This window comes from Lotus japonicus, chromosome 6 (assembly GCF_012489685.1).
Source record: "Lotus japonicus ecotype B-129 chromosome 6, LjGifu_v1.2".
Classification (NCBI taxonomy): domain Eukaryota; kingdom Viridiplantae; phylum Streptophyta; class Magnoliopsida; order Fabales; family Fabaceae; genus Lotus; species Lotus japonicus.
The window spans coordinates 38,726,341-38,753,262 of record NC_080046.1 but is presented as its reverse complement, the minus strand read 5'-3'; the positions used below and the strand labels follow the sequence as shown (position 1 = coordinate 38,753,262).

Sequence of the window (26,922 nt, the reverse complement as noted above, 5' to 3'; positions counted from 1 at the left end):
GCTCACTCATTTTCCATACTTGTGAGTAATGAAATATGTTAAATGTATAAATTAAAACTTCATATCGATGAATTGTTAATTTAGGAGTTTTGGATTGCCTAATGGTTTGCTGAAGGCCGCAGACGGTGGTGTAGTGGCCGACAATGGTGCCGTGAGGTGGCTGGTGGCCCGACCGCGCATGGTGGATTGTGGTGGTGATCGCAGAGATAGTGGAGAAGGGAATAAAAGAGACAAAATCTCACTTATTGAGTATGGAACCACCTATTGTGGTAGAGAACTCGATTATTTTGAGGGAAAAAACTACCGTGTACTAGAAGAAAGATACGAATGTATAGATATGAAAGTTTGTTAAAAGAAAAAGTGAGACATGAGCGGGAAGTTGCTAATATTGATTGCTATTTATCCTGAGTATACGCATATGTACATATTTGGTGTTTTTCTTGAGTCTGGCGAGTTGAAAGTATACTATAATCTGACAGGTGTGGATAAGTAAAATGTCATCAAAATAGAATAAATTAGGTAGAACATCCTTATCCTTATAATACATAAAAGCAATATAAATTAGTTTTGTTCCTTAGGGCATACAACCAAGGTGTTACAAGTACTATATGATTCTTTCTATTTAAAATAAAAATATTTGCCTTCCACTCGCCTCTCCTCCACCCCCAAAACTTGTCCTCCACCTCAAGAGTGATAATTGTGAATTTCTTCATAACATTCATGTTCTTAAAATTTTGATGACTGGATCTAAACCCTCTCAAACATGATCATAATATTAAATTAGGTACTTAACTATTTATGAATACTTAGGTAAAGCCATAGAAACATGCACAAAACAAAACAGTGAACTGTTGCATTGCCAATTGAAATAAGTATTCTACAGAATGAGTACAACATTTTTTTAGTAATAGACCGTCGAAAAAGAAAAGGTAACATACATGAGGAACAAACAAGGTTTGCATGAAATGAAATGAGATCATTATATACAAAAGCACCCCTTGATATTGACTATTGACTGCATTAAGTTCAAATAAACAATAACATGCTGAACAAATGATCATACACCGGTAACATACAAGCTAGCTGCAAATACAATATCACGCTTTATTGCATTAGAAGCAATTTCCATTTTTCTGCACAGAGCAGAATTACCCATAATAGCTGCAGCATTTTTGAACTCCCGACACGTCTCGTCCAACCGGACAATGGTCCTTACAATTAGGCCTTCAGGAACATCAGTGAGCTCACATATCTCAGCAAACGGAGTACCCTGCATTAAAGACATAGATTGGTTCCTCAGAAATCAATGGAAAAATATGGAACTAAATAGTGGAGTATTTTTGGTAGAAGGGAAACCTTTGCCCATTCATAAACCACTTCAACGAGACCACATTTGAGATTTTCTTGGGCATACTCCTCAGGGCTTATTGGTAAATTAAAATGCGCCTGAAGCTCTCCAAGTCTTATTGCTGTTTTGAACAATCTGAAACAAACACATTTTAGGATCCATATCTTGATTCCAATCTGAATTTTGAAGATGCAGAAAGACAAAATGACAGCATATAGTGTGTCTGGATCCTAATGTAGGCACGTCAAGCCAGAAGCTATGAGGGAGAGCTTTGACATTAACATGATTCTTACCCCCATACATATGGCTGATAATGTGGTTCCAAACGTGCATCATAAAAATAATTATCTAGGTTTTTACTTAGCTTATGTATGGATGTTTATCTTTTGAAGACTTCATTTCATAAAAATAGACAATTGCAATTTACCTATGTCTCGCTTCAGCCAGCTTGGGTGTGAGTGAAGGCTCAGACGTATTCTTCTGCTGGAACACAAAAGCTGACATTAACGCCACTGCTTCTTCTGGTTCCAGATCATCCAGTTGGTTCTCAAACAAGCATTCAGTACATATCAATTCCTCCCCAGAATTCATCTCACAAGCTACACGGCCTTTCATTTGAACGACGAGGTCTTCATCAATGCACCCAATTTCCTTCAAAACATCTATCTGGAGAAATAGTACAAAGAAATACAAGACATCATAAGATTGAGGAATAAAACAAACTATCAGAATTTCTTTTCAAGCATAACTCCAAAAGAAGATGAATGTGGTACCCGGCCCTGAAAGTCTGGCATCTGTTTAAGTGCACCATCTGACATTTGAAACTGAAGTTCATAAACTTCATCTTTGTGTGTTTTTATCTCTTTTGCTAACTTTAGGTGTTCTTCCAATTTTATACACCCATGACACTGATTCTGGGACATCTTCTCCAATAATTTAGTCCACTCCCGGTATGTTGTCACAAGTTCCACATCTTTCAATTTTAGATCTGAAAAAAAAAGGATGAAAGTAATGATGGCTTACTATAGGTTTGAAATAAAGTGTTAAAATAAAATAAATGTTTAATTGCACTTATAGTCCCTCTTGTTTCAGCTGTGATAGTTTAGTCCACAAGTTTTTTTAAGCTAATCAAATCCTCTATTTTTAAATTTAAGAGAATTTGATCTTGCCATCAATTTTTTTCAACAAAAAATTCTCAAATCCTCATATTCTATAAAAAAAATTGGGGTTTTATGTATTTGTGAAGTAAAACAATTAAAGTATAAAATTTAATTCTAATTTTGATCAAATTTTAAAGATTTTGTAGGATGAAAAATAGGGTTTGAAGAATGGGGAAATTTAGGAATTTTTTATAGTAAGATTTAAAGTTTTGGTTGGTGAAATTTGTTAAAATAAGGTTTAAAATGATTTAATTAATTCAACATGTGAAACTTTTGATTGGAAAATAACAATGAGAATTTTAAGTAGAAGGAACATGGTGAAGGGACTTGTAACAATTGAAAAAATTAAGAGATTAATTTTAAATGAACATGGACAACACCTTAGATAAACATCAATATTGTAGGACGGAAAGAATTTTATTTAAAATTAATTGACCAAAAACGGCTTCTATAATTCTAATATGCCATTACCTCGTCATGCAAAAACTTGTAAAAGTGATGGTATCCCTCAGAGAAACTTATTATGATACTTTTCTTTTTATTATTTTGAAAATATTTTTTGGCCAAACATAGGTCCAATTTATAAAAGTTGGACACACTATCAAAATATATATCATCAGTAAACCAAAATGGCAATACCTTTCACAGGATCCAGAGCAGGAGGATACTTATTTCCATCTGATTTCAAATCCAAGAGCAGCTGAACTGTCTTTGAGTAAACAGATTTGTTAACATCTTCAAGAAGTCCAACTTGGTCGATTTTAATTTTTCTATTGCATATACATAGAAACTCTTTACTGTCAACTTCTCGGACTTCATAGCTCATTCCACACGCAGATCCACGATATGGCAATTTGATGTTGATGACCCCTTTTGCTTTGCGAGCAGAAACAGATATAGTATATTGATCTTCAACATCACGTCTTGATTTTGGCTTTACAAAATAACCTTGGTCAAATGCACTGCTTTTATCCTGGAAATTACCACTACTCGAGGCCTTTTCCACTGGTGATGGCATGTCAGGTTTAATCATAAAAACAATGTACAGCTTATTATTCTGAGAAGGAGTTTTCACAACCACCGCAAGCAAGTGGTCCTGAGTCTGCAAATAAATTATGATATAAGTACCTGTTGGTTGTTGCTGCATCAATTAGCTCAATATCTACTGAAGTATTCAAATTCTATAACAATACACCTCACTAGGTGGAGTCAGCTTCATGGATTGGTCTATGTCATAATGCTCTATCATATATTAAGTTTATAGACAGATTATTTAATCGTAATCCCACTTAATGATTGGGCCTATAGCTTTGACAAGTCTACCTCTACCGCTAACCACTGGACTCTTCCATCTGATCAACCTCCTCAGGTGCTTCTATAGGTCTTCACCATACATGCCCAGACCACCTAAGATGAGACTCTAACATCTTGTAGATTTAAAATGATGCACTTGAGAATAGATTAAGGTTTGAGTATAGACTAGGAAAAAGTTTGAGTAGCACTGAGAATTCTTGATATTTATATTTATATACTTCAAAACAATAAATAAATACATCTAACATTTATAGAACCAAGAATATAAATGTAAACTATTTCCCATGACTAATCATTCCAATGATACATCAACTCCCAGAATTCCCAAGGGCATATTAATTTCTACGGCCTGCCTCTATTTCCAACACTCACAGGAGATGGAGCATATAATATGCACCAAGCCAGCAACAAATATAAGCAACTGCACCTAACTGCTAACCCTAAGCCTAACTGTAAAACTAACTGTATCAAACTCCTACGGTGAGACATGATACAATTGGGTATACTCCAATAAGAAAAAAACAATAATAAAGCACTAAACTGTTTCCTATGACTAGTTTTTCAAACAATATATTAACTCCCATAATTCCCTATGGTATATTAGTTTTCACCAATGTTTCCAACAGATACAAATGTAAATCATAAATATAAGAACTCACTGATTCTGATTTTACAATTACAACTCTTCCAGTATTGAGAAACGGTTGGACATTGGGGGACTGTAAAATAGCCTCTGATATTTGGTTGCTGTACTTCTCAGCTTCTGAATATAAATTATAGTACTCTTCAATGGTTGGTTCACCCTTTATACATCTGAAGAAAAAAAAATGTCGTGCTAGTGAAACTACAGACAAATATGCAGCTCATAAATAAAAAAATAAGATAAATTAAAAGATACATCATATGTTTCTATTTATAAGTCACATTTCAGAAGCTCTTCATGTTCCTTTATATAAGTCATTTTAAAATATCTATGAAACATTAATTTTTTTTACAAACGTACCCTTATATTTAATGCTTCATCTTTAATCATCTAACACTCAATAATAAATTCTTTAAGTTTCCCAATATGGGGTAATTCAGGAAAGTTTAACAGAATATTTTTAAAATTTGACACTAACAACAACTCTTAACTAATTTTCTTTATCTAAGTGAATTAGGTAAAAGTGACTTATAAATAGGAATAGAGAGAGTAACAGCTAATACTGATAGCAATCCTTTCGTTAGACATCATGAACAGCTAAATAATGAGTGAATATCACAATGACAGCAAGATTGTAATATGAAAGAAATTATCTGAACACTGACACAACAATATTGAAGAGACGGGGACAGATAATTGACATACTCAATAGCTTTTGTAGGCTGATTAAGCTTTAGCTTCAAAATCTGTTGCATTTCTGGAAGTTTTTTCTGTGCATGGAATTCTGCAAAACTTCTTTTAAGCATGTCCTCTACCTGCAACCCAATTTCTCACCCAATTTGGTAACAATTCATCAAGAGAGTTAAAATTTCTATGATAAAATTGTTAAGGTCTCACATTGACTAGAGATATGGCAAAAATAGTCTTTATATAGGGTAGACGAATCCTGAACCTTAAGCTAGCAACTCTACCTCAAAAGCTAGCTCAGGGGTGAGAATTGCTCCACCATATATAAAGACTTATTTAACCATATCCCCGGTCAATGTGGGACCTTAACAGGCTTAAAATGCTGCAACATGTTGATGAGCCACCAATAACTCATTTGTCATGTAAAATTGCAAATGTTGGAATTTCCTAACGTCTCTCCTTGAGTCCCCTCCTGGAAGTTGCCATCTCTTTTCCTACTTCTTCAAGAATGTCTCCTTTCTTAATGAACGGAAAACAGCTCCCTTTCTTGTTATTTATAACTTCTCTAACTCTAACCAACTCCTTAACTAACTGACTAACAGACTCTAACATTCACTAACTGTTATCTATAAATGTATATCACAATCATTGAATCTTGCCCTTCAAACAGAAAAGTTGGATACACAATACTCTTTCATGATTTTCCAGAAATTATAATTGACAAGTGTCTGTCAATCAGATTTTGAAAGAACTTAATCCAGAGAAGCTTTCAGAAGTTAACGTACAAATATTTGCAAATTAAGATATGAATGAAGGAGGGCTAAAACTAATTGATCTTCAGAAGGAAGGATCGGTATATTAGAGGATACCCCCCTCCCCCAATGATCTAGAGCAATTATTGAAGATAGGCAGATAGCTTATCCCAAACAGATCTAATTATTGATGAACACTGTAGAACTCTGAACTGAAACTAGATTGAATTTGAATGAAAATAGAGACTCAGATTCTCAATGAGAACCAGAGCTCAAGGTACAGAAATGGTGGAATGAACCCTAGTTCTTCCTCTGGTTGTTCGAGAGACCAGTCTCTCCACAATTACCTACTAACTGAATAACTACTCGTTAACTACCCCCTTCCCTTTATTTATACTATCTCCCAGATGCTAACAGAATGCATCTCTAACAGAAATTGCCAGCTGGCCACTAACAGAAACAACTAACTTGCCAGCTGGATACTAACTAACTATAACAAACACATTAAGCTGTGGCTTTCCCCTTGTTCTTTCTCTCATACACCTTCTTCATTGGAGGCCTATACTCATCAATACCCCCCCTAAAAGCTTCACCTTGTCCTCAAGGGGAAAAGTGGGGAAAGCTTCATGGAGCTGAGCAGCAGATTCCCAACTATTCTCACAAGCAGGTAGAGAAGTCCACTGAATCAACACCTCAATGTGCCCCATAGTATCCTCCCGAACAGCCACTACAGCTTCAGGTTCAGCGACCAGCTCATGGTCCTCATTCAAAACCTCAGGTAAAGGTTGAGCTTGAAAATCAGTCCCTATGGCCTTCTTTAAGAGAGAGACATGAAAGACAGGGTGCACCCTACTATGGGCTGGTAAGTCCAATTTGTAAGCTACTGCTCCAATTTTAGCTGCAATAGGATAAGGACCATAATATCTAGGACTCAGCTTTTCATTCAGTTTCCTAGCCAAAGACCTTCTTCTATAAGGCTGCAACTTAAGGTAAACCAAGTCCCCAATCTGGTATTCCACATCCCTTCGATGCTTATTAGCATAGGTTCTCATCATATCTTGGGACTTCAGAAGGTTAGCCCTGAGATCAGCTATCAACTCATCCCTACCCTCCTGCAATTCATTCACTGCAGCAATGTTGGAGGGAATTGTAGTGCCCTGTAGTAGCAGTGGTGGTTCCCTACCATAAAGGGCTTGAAAAGGAGACATCTTAGTAGACCTATTATAATTGCTGTTGAACCAGAACTCAGCCCAAGGTAGACAAGTGACCCATTTCTTTGGTCTGGAACCAGTAAGACACCTCAAGTAGACCTCTAAGCATCTATTTACCACTTCAGTCTGACCATCAGTTTGAGGATGGTAGGCAGTACTGAACCTCAACTGGGTACCAGAAACTCGAAATAATTCTTTCCAAAAGCTGCTGAGAAACAGAGAATCCCTATCTGAGACTATTGTTGCAGGGAACCCATGTAGTCTCACAATTTCTTGCAAAAACAATAAAATGGGCATATTTAGTCAACCTGTCCACCACCACTAGGATTGTATCCTTGCCCTTGGATTTAGGTAGACCACCAATAAAATCCATAGACACATCGGTCCATACTTGTGTAGGAATTGGCAATGGCTGAAGGAGACCTGCTGGGGATAAATTGTCAAATTTATTCCTCTGGCAAGTGTCACAGCCAGCTACATAGTCCTTAATGTCTTTCTTCATGCCCTCCCAATAGACCACTGCAGCCAACCGCCTATAAGTTCTGAAAAAACCAGAATGCCCCCCCAACAAGGTAGCATGGAATTCCTTACACAAAATGGGAATCCTAGAGGATTGCTTGGACAGCACCAGCTTCCCTTTGTAGAACAGCTTGTGGTCTCTTAGAGAGTAGCCTTTGTGAGCTTCTGGATCCAGAATCAGATCCTGCACTATTGCTTGCAATTTAGGATCCTGTAACACTTCAGTTTGCCATTCCTCATAGTCATTAACCTTGAGGACTGAGAGTGCACAGTAAGAACTTCTCCTAGACATGGCATCAGCTGCAGAGTTGTCCTTTCCAGGTTTGTATTGTATTTCAAAATCATAACCTGAGAGCTTAGAAATCCACTTGAACTGTTCTGCTCCCAAGACCTTCTGCTCAGTCAAAAATTTCAAACTTTTCTGATCTGTCCTAATGATGAAGTGCCTCCCCATAAGGTAATGTCTCCATCTTTGGACGGCTCTAACCACTGCCATTAATTCTCTCTCATATACTGACTTAGCTTGGCTCCTATCTGAGAGTGTAGCACTCCAAAATGCCAAGGGCTTTCCTCCCTGAGACAACACTGCTCCCAACCCTGTACCAGAAGCATCTGTTTCTAATACAAAAACCTTTGAAAAATCAGGAACAGCTAGGGTGGGTAATTCAGTGAGAGCTTGCTTGAGGGCTTCAAAAGCTTGCTGAGGGCCTGGTCCCCACTGAAAACTATCTTTCTTCAAGAGCTGTGTTAATGGCCTAGCTATTTTTCCATAGTCTCTAACAAACCTTCTATAGTATCCAGTCAGCCCAAGGAACCCTCTCAAGCTTTTCAAATCCTTTGGAATTGGCCACATCCACATAGCTTCCAGCTTCTTTGGATCTGCCGCCACTGCTCCAGCAGTCAAAACATGGCCTAAATACTCTATTTGCCCTCTTCCAAACACACTCTTCTTGCCATTGATTTTTAAGTCATGTTGTTCCATTAGCTGCAGTACTTGTGTCAAGTGTACTACATGGTCTTCCATGGTCAAGCTAAAGATCAAAATATCATCAAAAAAGACTAGTGCATGCTTCCTCAAAACTGGCCTCAACACCTCATTCATTAAGGACTGAAATGTGGAGGGAGCATTGGTGAGGCCAAATGGCATCACCAAAAACTCATAGTGCCCCTCGTGTGTCCTAAATGCTGTCTTTTCTACATCTTCAGCCTTCATCAAAATTTGATGGTAACCTGATTTAAGATCTATCTTGGAGAACACCTTTGCTGGACCAATCTCATCTAATAGTTCATCAATAACTGGGATAGGAAATTTATTGGGGATCGTGACCTTGTTCAAGGCCCTATAGTCTACACAAAACCTCCAGCTACCATCCTTTTTCCTCACCAATATGACTGGACTTGAATAAGGGCTAATACTTGGTCTAATGATGCCTGCATTAAGCATTTCAGCAACTAATTTTTCTATCTCATTTTTCTGAAAATGGGGATACCTGTAGGGTCTAATGTTAGGTATAGATGCCCCTTCCTTCAAATGTATTGCATGGTCATGTCTTCTTTGAGGTGGCAGTTCAGTTGGTGAAGCAAACAATGCTGGAAAATCTGCCAAGACTGCTTTTAATAACTCTGGAGTGTCTTCTGGTTGGGCCACTTCCTTTTCTAACATCTGGCATTGCAGAACATACCCCTCACCCTGTTGCTGAATGGCTTTGACCATTGCATTCAGTGAGGCACCTTTCCTCAACAGCTCAGGTTCACCCTTGAGTACCACTTTGCTGTTCCCCAGCTTGAACTTCAAGGTGAGCTCTTCAAAATTGGCCTTTATATCCCCTAGGCTTGCAAGCCATTCCAAACCCAGCACAACATCTACACCTCTCAACCCAAACAAGTAGAAGTCTTGTGTTACCATGAACCCTTGGATCTGCACACTAACATTCTTGCAAACCCCTCTACCTTGCACCTTATGTCCATCTCCAACTTCCACTGTATAAGAGGAAGTTTCAGTAATCTTTAGTTCCAAAGCTCTTGCCAAAGTAGCTGAAATAAAGTTGTGTGTTGCTCCACAATCTATGAGCACAACAATAGTAGTTTCCTGCAATTTTCCCCACACCTTAAGTGATTTCCTGGTAGAGAGTCCTTGTATGCTGTTGAGTGATAGTTGCTTATACTCCATAATTTCTCCTGAATCTTCTGGCTGAGCCTCTATAGTCTCCTCTTCTTCTTCCTCACCTTCCTCCTCCAGCAACATGACTCTGAGTTGCTTATTCTTACACACATGGTTTGGGCCAAATTTCTCATCACACCTAAAACATTCCCCTTTCCTTAGTTTCTCCTTCATTTCTTCCCCAGTAAGCCTTTTGAAAACCCCTCCCCTTGCTGGCTTGCTCCCTACTCTATCACTAACACTTCCACTAGAGGATTGTACTGTGTTTTGAACAACACTACCTACTCCACTCTTCTGTCCACTATCAATTGTCACAGTTTTCTGATAAGTTGAAGCTTTAAAAGGTGGTTTGTAAGAAGAATTGTACCTGCTAATGCTGCCAACCCCTGCTTTACTCACAGCCAGGTTCTTCTGTTCCACCATCAATGCTTTATTGACCATGATTGCTAGAGTTCTAGGCTCATAGAGCTTGATTTCTGCTGCAATCTCTTCCTTGAGTCCATTGACAAAAATGTCCATGTAGTGTTCTTCTTCAACCCCTCGCAACATGCCTGCAAATCTCTCAAATTGAGCCACAAATTCCTCTACACTTCCTTCTTGCTTAAGAGCTAGCAACGCAGCAAAAGGACTTGAAGCAGATGAGAGTTGGAAACGTTCCAGCAACGCTTCCTTGAACTTGTCCCACGTAGTTACCTGATTACAAGTCTCCCACCATTGGTACCAACTCAACGCCCTTCCATCAAGAGCCACCATGATAGCTTGCGTCTTCTCTTCCTCTTTCGCTCCCTTCAATCGGAAGTATCTCTCCAACTTCTGAATCCAACTGTACGCATCTTCTTCTCCTTGGAACACCGGAATATCAAGCTTCCGCCACCGCTCCGCTTGCGGATTCTCGGTGCGCGGTGTTCTCTCCTCTTCGTGTTCTACTCTCTGGCCTCCCACGCTGCCACCATTCACCGTTCGCTCTTCCCCTGTTTGCCGGCGATCTCGCCCGCCGCTGCCTCCGTCATCGCGTTCGCCGTCGAACTTCCTGGACAGCGATTCTACAATCGCTTCCAAGGTGCGAAGTCGCTCCTCTACACGCTCTCTCTCCGCCGCACGCTCTCTGCGATCTTCCTCTCGATTTCGTCGTTCTTCGTCGCGGTTCCTGCGCTCTTCTTCCCTGTCGCGATTCATAGCCTCGATAAACCTCTCGATCGCATCAACTCGAGATTCCATTCTGCTAGCTACCATAGATCGATACCACAGCTCCTGGATGGAGCTCTGATACCAATTGATGAACACTGTAGAACTCTGAACTGAAACTAGATTGAATTTGAATGAAAATAGAGACTCAGATTCTCAATGAGAACCAGAGCTCAAGGTACAGAAATGGTGGAATGAACCCTAGTTCTTCCTCTGGTTGTTCGAGAGACCAGTCTCTCCACAATTACCTACTAACTGAATAACTACTCGTTAACTACCCCCTTCCCTTTATTTATACTATCTCCCAGATGCTAACAGAATGCATCTCTAACAGAAATTGCCAGCTGGCCACTAACAGAAACAACTAACTTGCCAGCTGGATACTAACTAACTATAACAAACACATTAAGCTGTGGCTTTCCCCTTGTTCTTTCTCTCATACACCTTCTTCATTGGAGGCCTATACTCATCAATTATACATTTAAGAGGAGCTATCTCCACTCAATTGTAGGAATATTCTTATGGTTATCTTCATCAACATTGTTATAATATTTCAGGGTACAGATCAGAGTGATTTCCATGCACACCTTTAATTCTTCGACTCGAAGAAGATGTAAGATCATAATATAGGTTAGCCGAAATTGAGATTCAAGATGAGTTGCACTTCCAACAGTAACATCTTTTAAATCACTCTCTTCTGGGAGTTCATCGCGGTCACGGCACATCAAAATAACAGTACCAATCTTATCAAGTCCTCTTCTGCCAGCGCGACCTGCCATTTGAGTATATTCTCCTGGCAGTAACTGCCTAAATTCCTTGCCACCAAACTTCCTTAGAGTATCAAAGACTACCTGCAAAAGAATATAGATGCAGAAAGAATGAAATTATGCCATATCAATGACCTCCTTAGTGGTTTTTCCCTCTTACAAAACTTCATTTATCCACCCCTATATAATAAAGGTAAATGTTAAGTATCCTATTTAAACACATGTTCTCTATTTATTCACATTCTCTATTTATTCACAGTTTTACAAGTTCTAGCTGGTTTTGTTTTTTAAAAGTGCAATGCAAAGGATACTCAGTAGTCTAAATTTAAAAATTAAAATCAGGTGCAACCTCCTTTTGATCGAAACACATCTTAAATTAAACTCAAACTCAACATAAACTACAGAACAAACTTTTTAATTAATGCCTTAACCGTTCCTCCACTCCCTTGTAAACAGCATCATAGCATAGGGCGATGATCAGTCAAAGAATCAGCCATGGAATTAGTTAGGCTAATAAGTTTAAAAATTAATTAGACTTTGAACTTTTCAAAATTCAAATTGAAAGGCACCTCTGATTTTAACAGCAATACTAAAAAATACTCACCGTCCTAGCAGGTGCATTCACTCCCATTGCAAATGTCTCTGTTGAAAACAAGACCTAAACAAAAACATATGTCGAGCAGTCAGACATCAATCTCAAAACAATTTAACTACAACCAGAAAAGGTGCAAACATATGACTCAAAATAAGAAGCATTTTACTGTATCTTTGATCGGCGTTCATATAAGGTCCATAAAAACAAGAATACCATACAATAAATAACATTCCATGTCACCTTGACAACACCACGGCAAAATAGCATTTCAACAACTTCCTTTACAATTGGAAGAAGGCCAGCATGATGTACACCAATCCCTCTACGAAGAAGATTTTGGACTCGAACGACCTGTATATAACGTAATTAGAAACCTATCTCAGTCCGAAAAATGGTAAGCTATAGATGAACTAACCTGTGGTAAATTTCTATCAGACCCCTTCAGGCGTGAAAACGCTTTGTCGCAGAAAAGACGGATTTCACTTTTCTCTGAGCTACTAGTGAGGTCAGTTCCAGTCATACTATCAGCTGATCTATCACAGCGATTCTTAGAAAAACAAAATATAATCACCTGTACATCCAAGACAAGTTTCAAATACTCAGTTAAGATATTAAAATAATAATAATATTAATAATTATTATTATTATAATAACCATAATAATAATAAACTAATAATAATAATAATGCTTGAATTCCCAGAGAAATATACGAGTTTCCAAACTGAGTCCTTAAATAATCAGAGATAAAAAAAAAAGACAGTAGAAATCAGTGATAAAAAATATGGAATGTCACAAACAGAATTTGGAAGAAAAAACTTATTCTAATGTATGAACAATCAGCCCCTCACGTGGTTATTAAGTTAATAGTAATACAACCAATGTTTGAGCTTTCATTGACCAATTACTTGTTCCTTAGTTGAAATTTTTTGACAGAAGATTTCTTTAAGTTTTTCTTAAAATATTGTAATAAAAGTATAGAGCTAAATCAACATACAGGCAATAAGGACTTTTTGGAGAGTTTGTTGATAAACATCAACCACATTGAAGCTTCTGCTCTCCAATTGCTCTGGCCATTGCCATTATTTTGATAGCCTTTGCCAGTCCTAGAGAAATTAGTTCCATGCTGTTTCACTCGAGATGTGTTTTCTCCTTTTTGAACTCGAGCATTATCATGACTTGCTGACCCTGGCTTTGATCCAGAACCACCACCAGCAGTTAAATGCCTTCTTTTTGAAGCATCTTTAGCAGCTTTCAATCCCTGAGGCAGAAATGTTTCACTTTCACAAATTTTGTACAGTTCTCCAGAATAAAACAGGCAGTGCTCCAACGGGACGGGTCTTTTTGTTGTCCTGGAAGAAAAAAGGATCATTATAACAGGAAAAATGATAAGATGATTAGGAATCATCAGCCTTAACAACTTTTATTTCATGCACCCTCAGTGTAGATTTCAGTCTTATTGTATCAATTTTTGCAAGACAGCAAGGACAAAAATTATTGTAAAGACTAGTCAGTTTCAGAGTTTGAAACTGAAGAAAATCACTAGTTAAAGAGGCTATCCTATTAGTTTTCTTCTTTTGACTCCTATATGTCATTCGTACAGTTTACCATGCCTTTTGCACCTTTCTGTATTTTTGCACATTTTCAAAAAGGTAAATACGTCTCTTCCACCGTCAATATTTTTAGCTGCTACATAACTCTCAATAGATGTAAGATATATCAATTACTTACCCTGTCAGCCGTATTTTCTTTTGTTTTGTCCTTCCAATCCAATCGGCAAATTCAATAGTATTAGGAACCTGACAAAAAAAAAATTCAAAATGATAAAGACAACAAAATAGCTTAGCTGAGATAACAAAAGGTAAAAGGGAGGTCATAATCTAAGGCCATAAGAGATGTGCAGCATATAAGGATCATGAAAGAATGCAAAAGAAAATGCAATTCTAAGGAAAAAGACCGCTGTATGATCGAAAAATATGATTTAAGGAAGAAAATACTAAATGCTCTGATGCACAGCCAATGGAACAGTTTTGGGAGTATTCAGTTGCAGCACCCTGACATGCTTGATGCTTCAAATGGAGTAAGGCAAGTGCGTGCATATGATATCAAGTGAGTGCATATGATATCACTTTCATCCCCATCAAATTATTAGTGAAACTTTAAAAATAAAAAAATAAAAAACTACTCAATATCACTTAATGGTAGATTATCAAAAATTGAAAAGCAATTAGCTGTCATTAACATCTGAATGATAATTTTCCCATTAGTGATTAGTCCATCATAAGATGCTCATTTTCTGACAAATGGATTGTTAGGACCGATGACCCAATAGCAGGCCCAAGGGAATCACTTGTTCAAGAGGGGAGTGGACCCAAGATATGGAGAGTATATTCTAGAAGGGGTAAAGGGGGAAATAGAGCTAAGGGATAACTAACTAACAGCCAGCTGTTGAGAGAGAGGGTGAGAGCTGATTGTAATCCCAGAGTATAAGGGACGTTGAGAAAGGTAGAGAGGGTATCTGGTGTAATCTAGTGCATAGAAATGAATAGGAAGCTTTGAGCTTCCTATAGGAGCCTAGCTCTGGTCAGATTCAGGAGATATTACTCCCTTTCTGTAGTTCCCAAATCCATTAATAAGCAATCAAATACATTTTCAGTTCAATTTGTGCATTTCTTTGGTTTCCTTTGTTGAGGTTCTCAACAAAATTGGTCCGACCTGCCGGATAGCTACGCCGGTGAACCAGTGAATGCCACCCAAAAAATCCAAACACATGACGATCCAGATGGAGGCGAAGATCGATGCACTGGAGGGAGAGCTCGCGGTGATGCGCTCGTCTTTGGCAGCGGTGACGACGGCAGTCAAAGATCTTCCAACGTCACTTGTGGCGATGCTGGAACGATCCTTGGGAAAATCCTTACAAATGGAGAATGCGAGTGATAACCAGAAGAAAGGGGAAAGCTCCGGAGGAGGAACTCCGGTAGCGACAGGGGAAACTGTGAGTGAACGGAGGAATCACCACTTGCACGGAGACGCACTGACTGAGTTCCGCCAGTCGGTGAAGAAGGTGGAGCTGCCACTCTTCGATGGTCGTGATCCAGCTGGTTGGATCTCACGAGCGGAGGTGTATTTCAGGGTACAGGAGACGTCACCAGAAGTGAGGGTGAGCTTGGCACAACTAAGCATGGAAGGATCCACCATCCACTTCTTCAATGCCTTGTTCGAAGCTGAAAACCCACTGACTTGGGAGAAGCTCTGTGGTGCCTTGCTGGAACGCTACGGCGGTCATGGCGATGGTGACGTATACGAGCAACTGACGGCGCTGCGTCAAAAGGGCACGGTTGAAGAATATATTACTGAATTCGAGTACCTCACAGCCCAAATTCCTAAATTGCCCGATAAGCAATTTCAGGGATACTTCTTGCATGGGTTGAAGGAAGAGATAAGGGGAAAGGTGCGGAGCTTGGCGGAAATGGGCGGAGTAACCCGACCGAAGTTGCTCTTGATCGCTCGAGCTGTTGAGAAGGAGGTGAAAGGAGATAGCGGGTCGGGCTACGCTCGGAGCTCCCGCTTTGGTGGAACGGGTTTCAGATCCGGGGCTGGGGGGCTCGGGTCGACCCGGAGGCACCGATTGGGTCATGGTGAAAGGCATGAAGGATAATGGGCCGCTAAACAACAAACCTGTTTTTAATGGCCCAAAGCCAGACCAAAAACCAGCAGCGGACCAAAGACGCTCGGGCCCACGAGACCGAGGTTTTTCACACCTCACCTACCAAGAATTATTGGAACGGAAGCAAAAAGGCCAATGCTTCAAATGCGGTGGCCCATATCACCCAATGCATCAATGTCCGGACAAGCAACTTAGGGTGTTGCTGGTAGAAGACGGTGATGAAGAAGCTTCAGAAGGGAACATTCTTGCAGTTGAGATGAACGAGGAAGAAGAGGAGATCGACGGCGAGCTGAGTGTGATGAGTTTGTACAACCTCGCCGGCGAAAACCGCGAGCAACCACAAACTATGAGGTTGCAGGGGAAGATTAATGGTGTCCCCGTCCTAGTCCTGGTCGATAGCGGGGCCACTCACAACTTTATTGATCAAAAGGTGGTTCAGAGGATGGGATGGGAGGTGGAAGACACACCCCGCTTGTCAATCAAGTTAGGAGATGGTTTCCAGTCCCACACCAGAGGACGTTGCAAGCGGATCGAGCTCCAGATGGGAGAGTATCAGCTCACTTGCTCTCCCCACATCTTTGATTTAGGAGGGCCAGACATTGTGCTGGGAATAGAATGGCTCAAAACGCTTGGGGATACCATTGCAAATTGGAGCAAGCATACCTTGAGTTTCTGGAGCGGCATACAGTGGGTCAGGCTACAAGGGGTGAGTTCTGGTAAAGACCCCACGGTAGCTTTGCAGAGTATTTTAAGCAAGACTTGGAGGATGGGTGCTGGAGCTCTGAGATCCATAGGCCAAGCACACCCTACTGAAATTGACCCACCACAGTTGTCGGCTACACAACAAGAAGAATTACAGAGTATGCTAAGTAAATATGCTGAGGTATTTGAATCCAAACAGGGACTTCCACCAAGCAGGAACAAGGAACACTGCATCAACATTAAGGAGGGCTATGGGCCAGTGAATGTAAGACCGTATCGCTATCCCCACTTGCACAAAAACGAGATAGAAAAGCAAGTGCAAGAGATGTTGGCAGCGGGAATTATTTGTCACAGCTCCAGTGCGTATTCCAGCCCGGTGATTTTAGTGAAGAAAAAGGATCAGACCTGGCGCATGTGTGTAGACTATCGCGCTCTGAACAAGGCAACTGTTCCAGACAAGTTTCCGATTCCGGTCATTGAGGAGCTTCTAGATGAATTGAATGGCGCCAGATATTTCTCAAAGCTTGATCTGAAATCAGGGTACCACCAAGTTCGTGTGAAGGCGGAGGACGTGCATAAGACTGCATTCAGAACACACGAAGGGCATTACGAATTCATGGTAATGCCATTCGGGCTCATGAATGCCCCGTCAACGTTCCAAAGCTTGATGAACGAGGTATTTCGATCCATGTTGAGGAAAGGAGTTTTAGTTTTCTTCGATGATATACTTGTCTATAGCAGCAATTGGGAGACACACTTGGCTCACTTGGACAAGGTGCTGCAGCTCCTACAACATAAGAGTTTGACGGCTAATCGGAAAAAATGTCAATTTGCACAGCGGTCGGTGGAATACTTGGGGCATATAATATCTGAACGGGGAGTAGCAGTGGACCCAAGCAAGGTGGTTAGTGTCACGAAATGACCAGTACCAAAGAATGTCAAAGGCGTGAGGGGTTTCCTCGGTTTAACGGGTTATTACAGGAAGTTCATCCGAGACTATGGTAAAATCGCAAAACCTCTCACAGAGCTCACCAAGAAGGAAGCATTTCAGTGGGGACCTGCTGCTCAACAAGCATTCGATGCATTGAAGGAGAAGCTAACAACTACCCCTGTTTTAGCCTTACCAGATTTTGGTAAAGAGTTTTTGATAGAGTGTGATGCTTCGGGGAGTGGGTTGGGAGCCATCCTAATGCAAGGCAAGAATCCAATAGCTTATTTTAGCAAGGCTTTGGGAACACGAAACTTGGCTAAATCCGCTTATGAGAAAGAATTGATGGCGGTCGCATTAGCAATTCAACATTGGAGACCTTACTTGTTGGGTCGGAAATTCCTTGTGTCTACTGACCAGAAAAGCCTTAAGGAATTACTTCACCAGAAGATTGTAACTGGTGATCAACAGAACTGGGCTGCTAAGCTATTGGGGTATAATTTTGATATAATCTACAAACCGGGTAAGTTGAACAAGGGGGCAGATGCTCTATCGCGGCTGGAAGAATATGGCGAGAATCGGGCCATGGTTACTTATCCTCTGTGGGCAGAACATAAATTGGTGGCAGAGGAAACCCAGAGAGATGAGAAACTCCAGCAATTGATTGCAGACCTGCAAGCTGACCCGACAACACATCCCGACTACAGTTATCACCAAGGGGTACTGTTATACCAAGGTAGGCTAGTCCTGACCCATAATTCTTCCTTAATCCCTCGAATGCTTCGTGAGTTCCACACGACACCACATGGTGGGCATTCCGGGTTCCTCCGGACGTACCGTCGCCTAGCAGCCAACCTATATTGGCCAGGAATGAAGAGTGCGGTACAGGAATTTGTCCGCGGCTGCGACACTTGTCAGCGGCAGAAATACTTAGCATCTTCTCCGGCGGGCCTCTAGCAGCCGTTACCCATACCTGAGCAAGTGTGGGAAGATTTGTCAATTGACTTCATCACGGGGTTGCCTAAGTCTAAGGGATACGAAGCAGTTCTGGTGGTAGTCGATCGATTGTCAAAGTATTGCCACTTTGTTCCGCTGAAACATCCCTACACCGCGAAGAGCATAGCAGAATTGTTTACCAAGGAAGTGATTCGCTTGCACGGCATTCCTTCATCGATTGTAAGTGACCGAGATCTCGTGTTTATGAGTCACTTTTGGAAGGAGCTTTTCAGATTGCAAGGTACTCAGCTGAAAATGAGTTCGGCTTATCACCCGGAGACGGATGGGCAAACGGAAGTAGTCAACCGCTGTTTGAAGACTTACTTGCGTTGTTTTTCCTCCGATCAGCCCAAAACGTGGGTCACTTTGGTACATTGGGCTGAATATTGGTTCAACCCGACATTCCACTCTGCCACAAATCGAACCCCTTTCGAGGTGGTCTACGGTCGCAAACCTCCTGTGATAACTCGTTGGGGACTTGGGGAGACGCGGGTTGAGGCTGTGCAAAGAGAATTGAGTGACAGAGATGAAACACTCCGACAACTGAAGGAACAATTGTTGCGTGCCCAGGATCGAATGAAAACTATGGTTGATGCCAAGAGAGTGGAGAAGTCTTTCGCTGTGGAAGAATGGGTTTTTGTCAAGCTTCGCGCACACCGTCAACAATCGGTGGTCACTCGTATTCATGCCAAGCTCGCGGCCCGTTACTTTGGCCCTTTCCCCATCGTGGCACGAATCGGTGCAGTGGCCTATAAGTTGCAATTACCAGAAGGCTCGCGCGTTCACCCGGTCTTTCATGTGTCGCTCCTCAAGAAGGCTGTGGGAAATTACTCAGAGGATGCGACTCTTCCTGATCAATTGGAAGGAGAGGGTCCTGAGATGGTGCAACTGGAAACAATCTTAGCTGCTCGCGTGGTGAAGCTCCATGACGATTCTGTTCAGCAGCTACTGATTAAGTGGCAAGGGAAGTCTGCTGAGGATGCTACTTGGGAGGACGCGATCACCATTCAAAGTCAATTCCCTCACTTCAACCTTGAGGACAAGGTTGTGGTTTCAGAAGGTGGCATTGTTAGGACCGATGACCCAATAGCAGGCCCAAGGGAATCACTTGTTCAAGAGAGGAGTGGACCCAAGATATGGAGAGTATATTCTAGAAGGGGTAAAGGGGGAAATAGAGCTAAGGGATAACTAACTAACAGCCAGCTGTTGAGAGAGAGGGTGAGAGCTGAGTGTAATCCCAGAGTATAAGGGACGTTGAGAAAGGTAGAGAGGGTATCTGGTGTAATCTAGTGCATAGAAATGAATAGGAAGGCTTTGAGCTTCCTATAGGAGCCTAGATCTGGTCAGATTCAGGAGATATCACTCCCTTTCTGTAGTTCCCAAATCCATTAATAAGCAATCAAATACATTTTCAGTTCAATTTGTGCATTTCTTTGGTTTATTTTGTTGAGGTTCTCAACATGGATCAATTAAAAGCTAGAATGTGTCTTTGGACAAGTTAAATGGCTGTTCATCACTAATAATGACAAAGCAATTTCTTAAGAGGGCTAAAATCATTTATCTTTCAGGAACTGAATTGATGACAGCACTCTACAATCTTTCAAGGACCAAAATGGTAAATTATTTTAAAAGAAAACACCCACTTGGTAATAGAAGAGTAAATAAGATGAACAAAGAAAAATAGAGTGGATAAAGAAATTCAACTAAAAAACCAGTGAACTAGACTAAAGACTCTAAACAACCAAGAAAATTGGCCTATAAAAAAACTGGTAGAGAACCAGTCCAAAATTGGTGGCAAGAACCAGTTTGTTTTTAAAAAATCGTATATTTTTTATTAAATTGGATATATTTTCTAGGTAAAAACAGACCAATGCATTTTATTGTTGATTTCTTTTTTATCTTCCAGAACATATAATATGGTTCTTTATAAATTTACAAGAATACCTAACTTGATTTATGCTTCATATAATGTTAGAATATATATTATTTAGTTATTGTCAATTTAACCATAATTGAACCAATAACCATGAACTAAATGCCTTCACTAGTGAATGTCCATTTTGAAAACACCGGCAAATAGTTAGCTTAGTACTTGCAAGTTATAGTGTCAATCACATTCGGGGACCAATTTGTCAGTAGAATTAGTCCCCACCTCAGAGATCTGGGAGACCAATTTGACCTAAAAAAGACACCTTCGGGGCCTAATTTGATGGATCAGGGACCTTGGACAAAATTTTCATTATTTAGGGACAATGACTGACATATGCGTTAGGGACTAGTTTGGGTATTCCTCAGTAATAATACTATTAGAATTAGGGAGGCCTAACTCAACCCAAAAGCTAGCTCAAGAGTTAAGGTTTGCACTACCAGTTATAAGCACTTGATTGGCCACATCTCTAGCCAATGTGGGACTCTAACAAATACTACTTTACAAACCTCGGTTGATGTCATTAACAAAAATAAATAATTTGCAATTGAATAATTCCAGTACTAACCACCATATCTATTCTTCATGCAATTCTAAGTTTTTGCCTCACTTTCTCCTCTCATCAAGGAGTTCTTGTTAAAACTATGAATCGAAAGAAGAATTTAATCAATTTTATAAATTGAAAAAAAAAAATCATCAAGCCAGTTTTAATTCAATTTGAAGAGCATTAGTGTGCAATGAACAATAAGTGCTTATTGCATAAGCGCTTATTCATAAGCTAATTTGAGAAACTTATTGAAATAAGCTCAAAATAGGTTATAAGTATAAGCACTTATTCATAAGCTAATCTGAACAAGTTGTAAGAGTAAGCTCAAAACAGCTTATGAGTAGATCATAAGCTATATACATTAGCACCTACAAACACTTGTAAGCACTTAAGGTATAAACTCAAATGACCTCTTCCAAACGAGGCCTATATCCTCTGCTATTAAACAATCACGACATAACTATAATGCTCCTTGGGCTTTGAGTTGTATAAACAAATTTAGCATTGAAAGTATAGGAACCTGAAATGAATTTTTTTACACAGAATAAGCATAACTCATATCAAGTAGGATATCAACTGAGTACCAATTAATACCGTGGCAGAAAGGAGGATGATATTGATGTGTCTTGGAAGCATGATAATTACTTCTTCCCAAACAACACCTCTCTCAACATCATTGACATAGTGAACCTCGTCAAATATAACCTACCATATTTATGCAGAAAATAAGTAAGTAAATCAATATAAGTTGCTAGAAATCCATAAAAACTAGTCTTTGTTGATGGGAAACCCAGAGTCTTTACCCATTCAATGTCTCGAATTATATCTGCACCCCGGTAGAGCATTGATCTTAAAATTTCAGTGGTCATGATGAGACAAGAAGCCTCTGGCCTCAAACTTACATCACCAGTAAGAAGCCCAACATCAAACTTCCCACAGAAATCTCTATATTTCTGATTGCTGATGGTTTTTATTGGGGCAGTGTACACAGCTCTAGTGCAGTGCTGCATAGATGAAATTCAAACATAAATTTTCCAGTAAATTTAAGATATTCTTTCTTGTTTTGCAGTTAAATTGATTGGTAGGAATTTAAAAATTAAATTAGGAAAAAACTAAAAAATATTATGGTCAAAATATCATGAGGATAGTAGAAGTAGAATATAAGCATTATTGCATCTAATCACAGTGCTCAATGATACTGAGCAGTATGGTTCATGCAACTACACAGTCGGGAAGCAAAAAAAAAGAACATATAAACTAAAGCAGAATTCAAAAATCCAGTTGTACTTTTGATGCTAGAGCGAATGCATATTCAGCAACTACTGTCTTTCCAGCTGATGTGTGAGCGGCCACAAAAACAGATTCCCCTTTTTCAAGATAATAAATAGCCTGCAAATTTTATACAGGAAGGGAACAAAATAAATAATCAAGAAGAACATAAGTAGTATACTGTATACTCATGCTAGAAATGACAGTGAAAGATGATATGAGTTACTTTTAATATTTCAAAATAAAATGGAATATTTATTGAGTATATAAGAAAAATCTTCCGCAGGGTTGCAAGCTACAATGAACATGGATTTCTTTAACAAAATCCCTGCAGGCTTTATCACATGAGGGGGACGGTATAGCTCAGAAATATGTAGGTGTAAGATTAGTTTTCACTTTCCATCCCAGAACAGGAGTATGGTATGGAAACATTCAAATATAGCTGATTTGACTTTCTAGTTTTACAGTGCCATGTCTATGAAACAATTATTACATGCCTATATGAATAAATTAACACTGAGTAAATACCTCCTTCTGAAATGCATCCAACTCGAAGGGAAAGTCAAGTGCCATATCAGGAACAAGTTCATGAAAGCGATCTGCAATTCGCTCACTATCTTCATACATAGCCCAAGCCTGCGAAAATAATAGTTTTCCTACCTCAAGCATTGCCACAGAAACATAAAAATCACGAAGAATCACAAGAAAGATGATTTGTTATTTTAAGCACAGTTCATGATAACTTTATTGCATAACCACTTACTTCCTTCCGCTGCTGTCCAACTTCATCACTAAATCCATCCAAATGCAGTTTTGATCCTTCTGAGTCAGCTGACAAAATATCATCAAGTGACATTTCACTCTCACGTTCTCTGCTGGATATCTCAGTTGTATCAACTTCAGCTTCCAACTTAACAGGCACCACTTCTGATAAATGGCCTTAACAAACAGCATTATCATTAGCCACAAAAGAAGAGAAAAAGATTTTGGTCCAAAAAGATATGCATTGGTTGCAGTGGTTCGGTCCAATTGATTATAATGCAATGCAGGGATTTCCAAACCTAAAATGCATGTCAAAAGAATAGTAGTGGTCGAGAAGTTATTAGTGAATGTCAAATACCATCTTCCTCCTGCTCTCCAACAGCGTCCTCTTCCCAAGCCTTCTTAAATAAGTCATCAAACTGTACTGACAATCCACTCTGCATTCCATGATGATTCAACCATTGTCAATATAAGAAAGCAGATCATATGTATAATTGCTTCTAAATGTAATCAAGAGGCACATCCTTAATTTGACATCTCCCTGACACTAGCACCATCTAGAATAGGTATTATTAGGAGGTCTACAATGTAACTAAAAGAACACAAACTGAAACAGTTGCTCACAAATTTGGATGGAAAAAATGATAATCTGAAGATTAACTAACCAAATTTTCGTCTGATGAGCCCTGGCGTGAATTGGCTTCCTTGTAAACATTCCATGAGCATGGATATGGCTTCAAATAAGATAAAACAGAGCATAAATGGGTTTTATCAAATTCTAAAAGGAATAAGATCAAACATAAAACCAGCAGTAATTATGCTCATAAATGAATAACTACAAGTAAATAAATAACCTTGAGGAAACCAAGATCCAGTCCTTGCTTTGAACTCGGTGGAATTGTCTGGGCAGGACCACCATTGAAAATTTCAAGCACCCATTCACCATTAGAAGCACCTGGTGGAAGAGTTCTTTCTAAACCTTGGGAATCATCCAAACCTCCTGGTCGAAAAGGGCGATTATTGATGCTTCCCCTAACAAAGTCCTTCGCAGAAGTGCGTGGTAATGGCCCAGACTCTTCTGCTCCTGATGTCATATCAGATACATTCACCTAACAAAACATTATAGGCAGTAGGCACTAGCAATAAAGATGACAAAATCAATTAAGATAAACATATTCTGTTCTAATTGTTAACCAAATCTTTGCAACTCATACAGAATTCGCAAGGTCATATCCTCATATCAAACTACATGGGCCATCAGTTGAAATCAGATATATATTAAACACAAAAACACCTCACACCTCCTCAAACTTTGGTTCCCAGGTTCCTTTCACAGGACGTCGAAATGGTGGTTCCCAAATTGGAACTACCATAGTCCGCGGCAACGATGATTCCAGAGGAATTTCAGCCCTGTCAAACCAGTCGAAGTCCCACTGCCTCCCAACTTTTTCCGGTGAAAAATCATCAGGGTCCAATTCTGGTTGGAGATATGTATCTTCTATATACTTCTTTATAGATTCAGGTGTCTCCTTAGGAAAGGCGGGTGGCTGAAATAACGTATGCAAAAGTTACCAAGAAAATCTAAATCCAACTCGGGATTCGAAGATTAACAGAACATAATAAAAACCAATACGGTCAAATGTGCCGAGGAAAGACACCATATGTAAAATAACATAAACCTATTCATCTAACTCGCTAATTATGATGCCAACGAAGTAAAATAATAACAATGTTAATAAAATAATCAGTTCTCAGTCTATAGCAAAGTAGTCAAAATTGGGATTATGCCTTTAATAGGGGAGGGGGTGTCGATATATGTGCATATTAAATAACATAAATTACAAAAAATAAACACTTTAAATAACTAGAAACCCAGAAATAGAGTTGTTTGTACTCATAACTCGTAAATTACAAAACATAACTCATAATTCATAGGATTGTCATACTAAAACATACTCAGTCCCAGCACCACCACTTGACTTACCAACCCGAGCCTGTCTCTCGTCAACAGTGGAGGAGCCTCCTGAAAGGCGGAGGAGCATCATCTTACAGTGCAGTGGGTGAGAGAAGGGGGCTCGCAAAGGCGAGTGAGGATGAGAATGGGGCTTGGCTCCTAAAAGAATTAGGGGTTTTGCAAAGCGGGTCAAACCCACGTCAAACGGACCGAGCTTAATCGCATAATCGGGACTAAGGTGCGGTTATGTGATTTTAATCACGTGTAAGATGAGATTTAGCAAGAAAATGATTATGCGGCAGATTTTAATCGCCCAGGTGTACTTTAATCACATAATCGTAGGACTAAATCAGGATTTTGACTACAATGGTCTATAGTTTACCTATAAGCATGGTTTTAAATTGCAGTCCACAATCATAATTGCTGTCATATTAGTCGCATTTGTCTGTAATTTTCCACGACACTACACACATCACAACCTAACAGCAACACAGGGTTTTGGAACTGAATACTGAACATCATAATTTTTTTATCTTTACTATGAATTCTATGCTATAACCAGTCCTCTACGAAAACCTACTATAGATAACAGGTTGAGAAAACCTCATAGAGTCTATAATTGAATTGAATATGTTCAAAAAACCAATGAATAATTACTGAACAGTGATACAAATCAACAATAGTGAGCACATAAAAAGCAATTAAGGCAAAATAATTGAAAATTAATCAGAAAGATTAGAGGTTGCAATTCAAGTGCTGCTATGAATTAACAAATTGCAGCAAAAACCTAAGGAGTATGAAAATGGAGCTAAGGGGACTGACCATAATAAAGTCGGGAATGGAGCGCAGCGGGTTGTCACGCTCCACCGTGGACAGCGGCTCCAGGCGGAGGTGGCCGCTGTGGCCGGTGAACCCGACCCGGAAAGAGAGCTCGTTGGATGCTTGGATCGGATCCATTAGGGCGGCACAGTGTTCTCGCTTTGTTCAATGATAATAATAATGATAATTCACTTTTAATTTCACTCCTTTTGGCTTTTTCGTTTTGATTTGGAGAACAAAGCAGGGTTTTGATTTTCGCGGGTTTTAGGTGGTTGCAAATTGCAATGACAATTTACCTAAGGAAGGTATCAATTTTTTTCTTATATGCAAATGTGTTATCATTAAGTGTTCATTGCAAGTGTTTATTATTGATCATGTGTCATACACGAATGAAACAAGAATACTTTATTGGTATACATCTGATATTTTCATATTTTATCTCTCGTTTTTATTTTCTAAATATGTATATCATCTATTTATGTTTTTTTTTTCTAATCATAATTACATTCTAATTCTTTTTCTCTAATTTGTTATGTTTTCAATCAATATACCAAAACTATTTTAACCTTCCAGATGTATGTATGAAAACATAAAATACAAAATTTTGGAGTTAATTTTTAAATCAATCCCGATATCAATTTTTTATTACATATTTGATATCATTTTTTAACATAAGATATTACATTCAAATATTTTCATATTGTTATATAAAAAATAACCATACGCATTACAGAAAAGACTTTGTCAGCATACACTTAGGCTATGTTTGGCATGTTTAGCTGATAAGCTAGTTGAAAGCTGAAAAGCTAGTTGAAAGCTTATAAGCTAGCTGATAGCTGAAAGCTGATAAGCTAGCTGAAAGCTGAAAAGTTATGTGATTGAAACAAAAGTGTTTGGTGAAACTAGTTGTTAAACAAGTTAAAATTGTAAAATGACATAAAAGGACATACTTGTATAATTTTTTTATATTTTACATTTCTTTATTTTCACATTAATACCTATATGATATTAA

The 26,922-nt window shown here is 39.3% G+C and overlaps 1 protein-coding gene across 1 annotated transcript; it reads right to left on the bottom strand.

Annotated features, from left to right (window-relative positions):
• Positions 1-827: 827 nt before the first annotated feature.
• On the bottom strand, positions 828-26,201 carry LOC130723947 (DExH-box ATP-dependent RNA helicase DExH11). Its single transcript, XM_057575093.1, has 23 exons — positions 25,914-26,201; positions 24,439-24,684; positions 23,992-24,246; positions 23,803-23,871; positions 23,496-23,574; positions 23,139-23,314; positions 22,904-23,011; positions 22,394-22,495; positions 21,910-22,110; positions 21,701-21,811; positions 14,071-14,138; positions 13,337-13,691; positions 12,758-12,913; positions 12,583-12,693; positions 12,352-12,405; positions 11,568-11,831; positions 5,171-5,280; positions 4,482-4,635; positions 3,148-3,610; positions 2,122-2,336; positions 1,776-2,014; positions 1,357-1,483; positions 828-1,270 (listed from the first exon to the last, which is right to left on the bottom strand). Exons 1-23 carry the CDS (start codon positions 26,046-26,048, stop codon positions 1,058-1,060), a joined length of 4,011 nt encoding a protein of 1,336 aa, XP_057431076.1. The 5' UTR covers positions 26,049-26,201; the 3' UTR covers positions 828-1,057.
• Positions 26,202-26,922: the final 721 nt, after the last annotated feature.

What these genes read in the sequence shown, in the direction of transcription:
- LOC130723947 (XM_057575093.1), bottom strand. Translation starts at nt 26,048, where the DNA reads ATGGATCCGATCCAAGCATCCAACGAGCTCTCTTTCCGGGTCGGGTTC. An exon ending in TGCCAGACTTTCAGGGCCGG is followed by an intron (nt 2,015 to 2,121) that starts GTACCACATTCA and finishes CTATTTCTCCAG; the next exon opens with ATAGATGTTTTGAAGGAAAT. An exon ending in TGGTTTATGAATGGGCAAAG is followed by an intron (nt 1,271 to 1,356) that starts GTTTCCCTTCTA and finishes TCTTTAATGCAG; the next exon opens with GGTACTCCGTTTGCTGAGAT.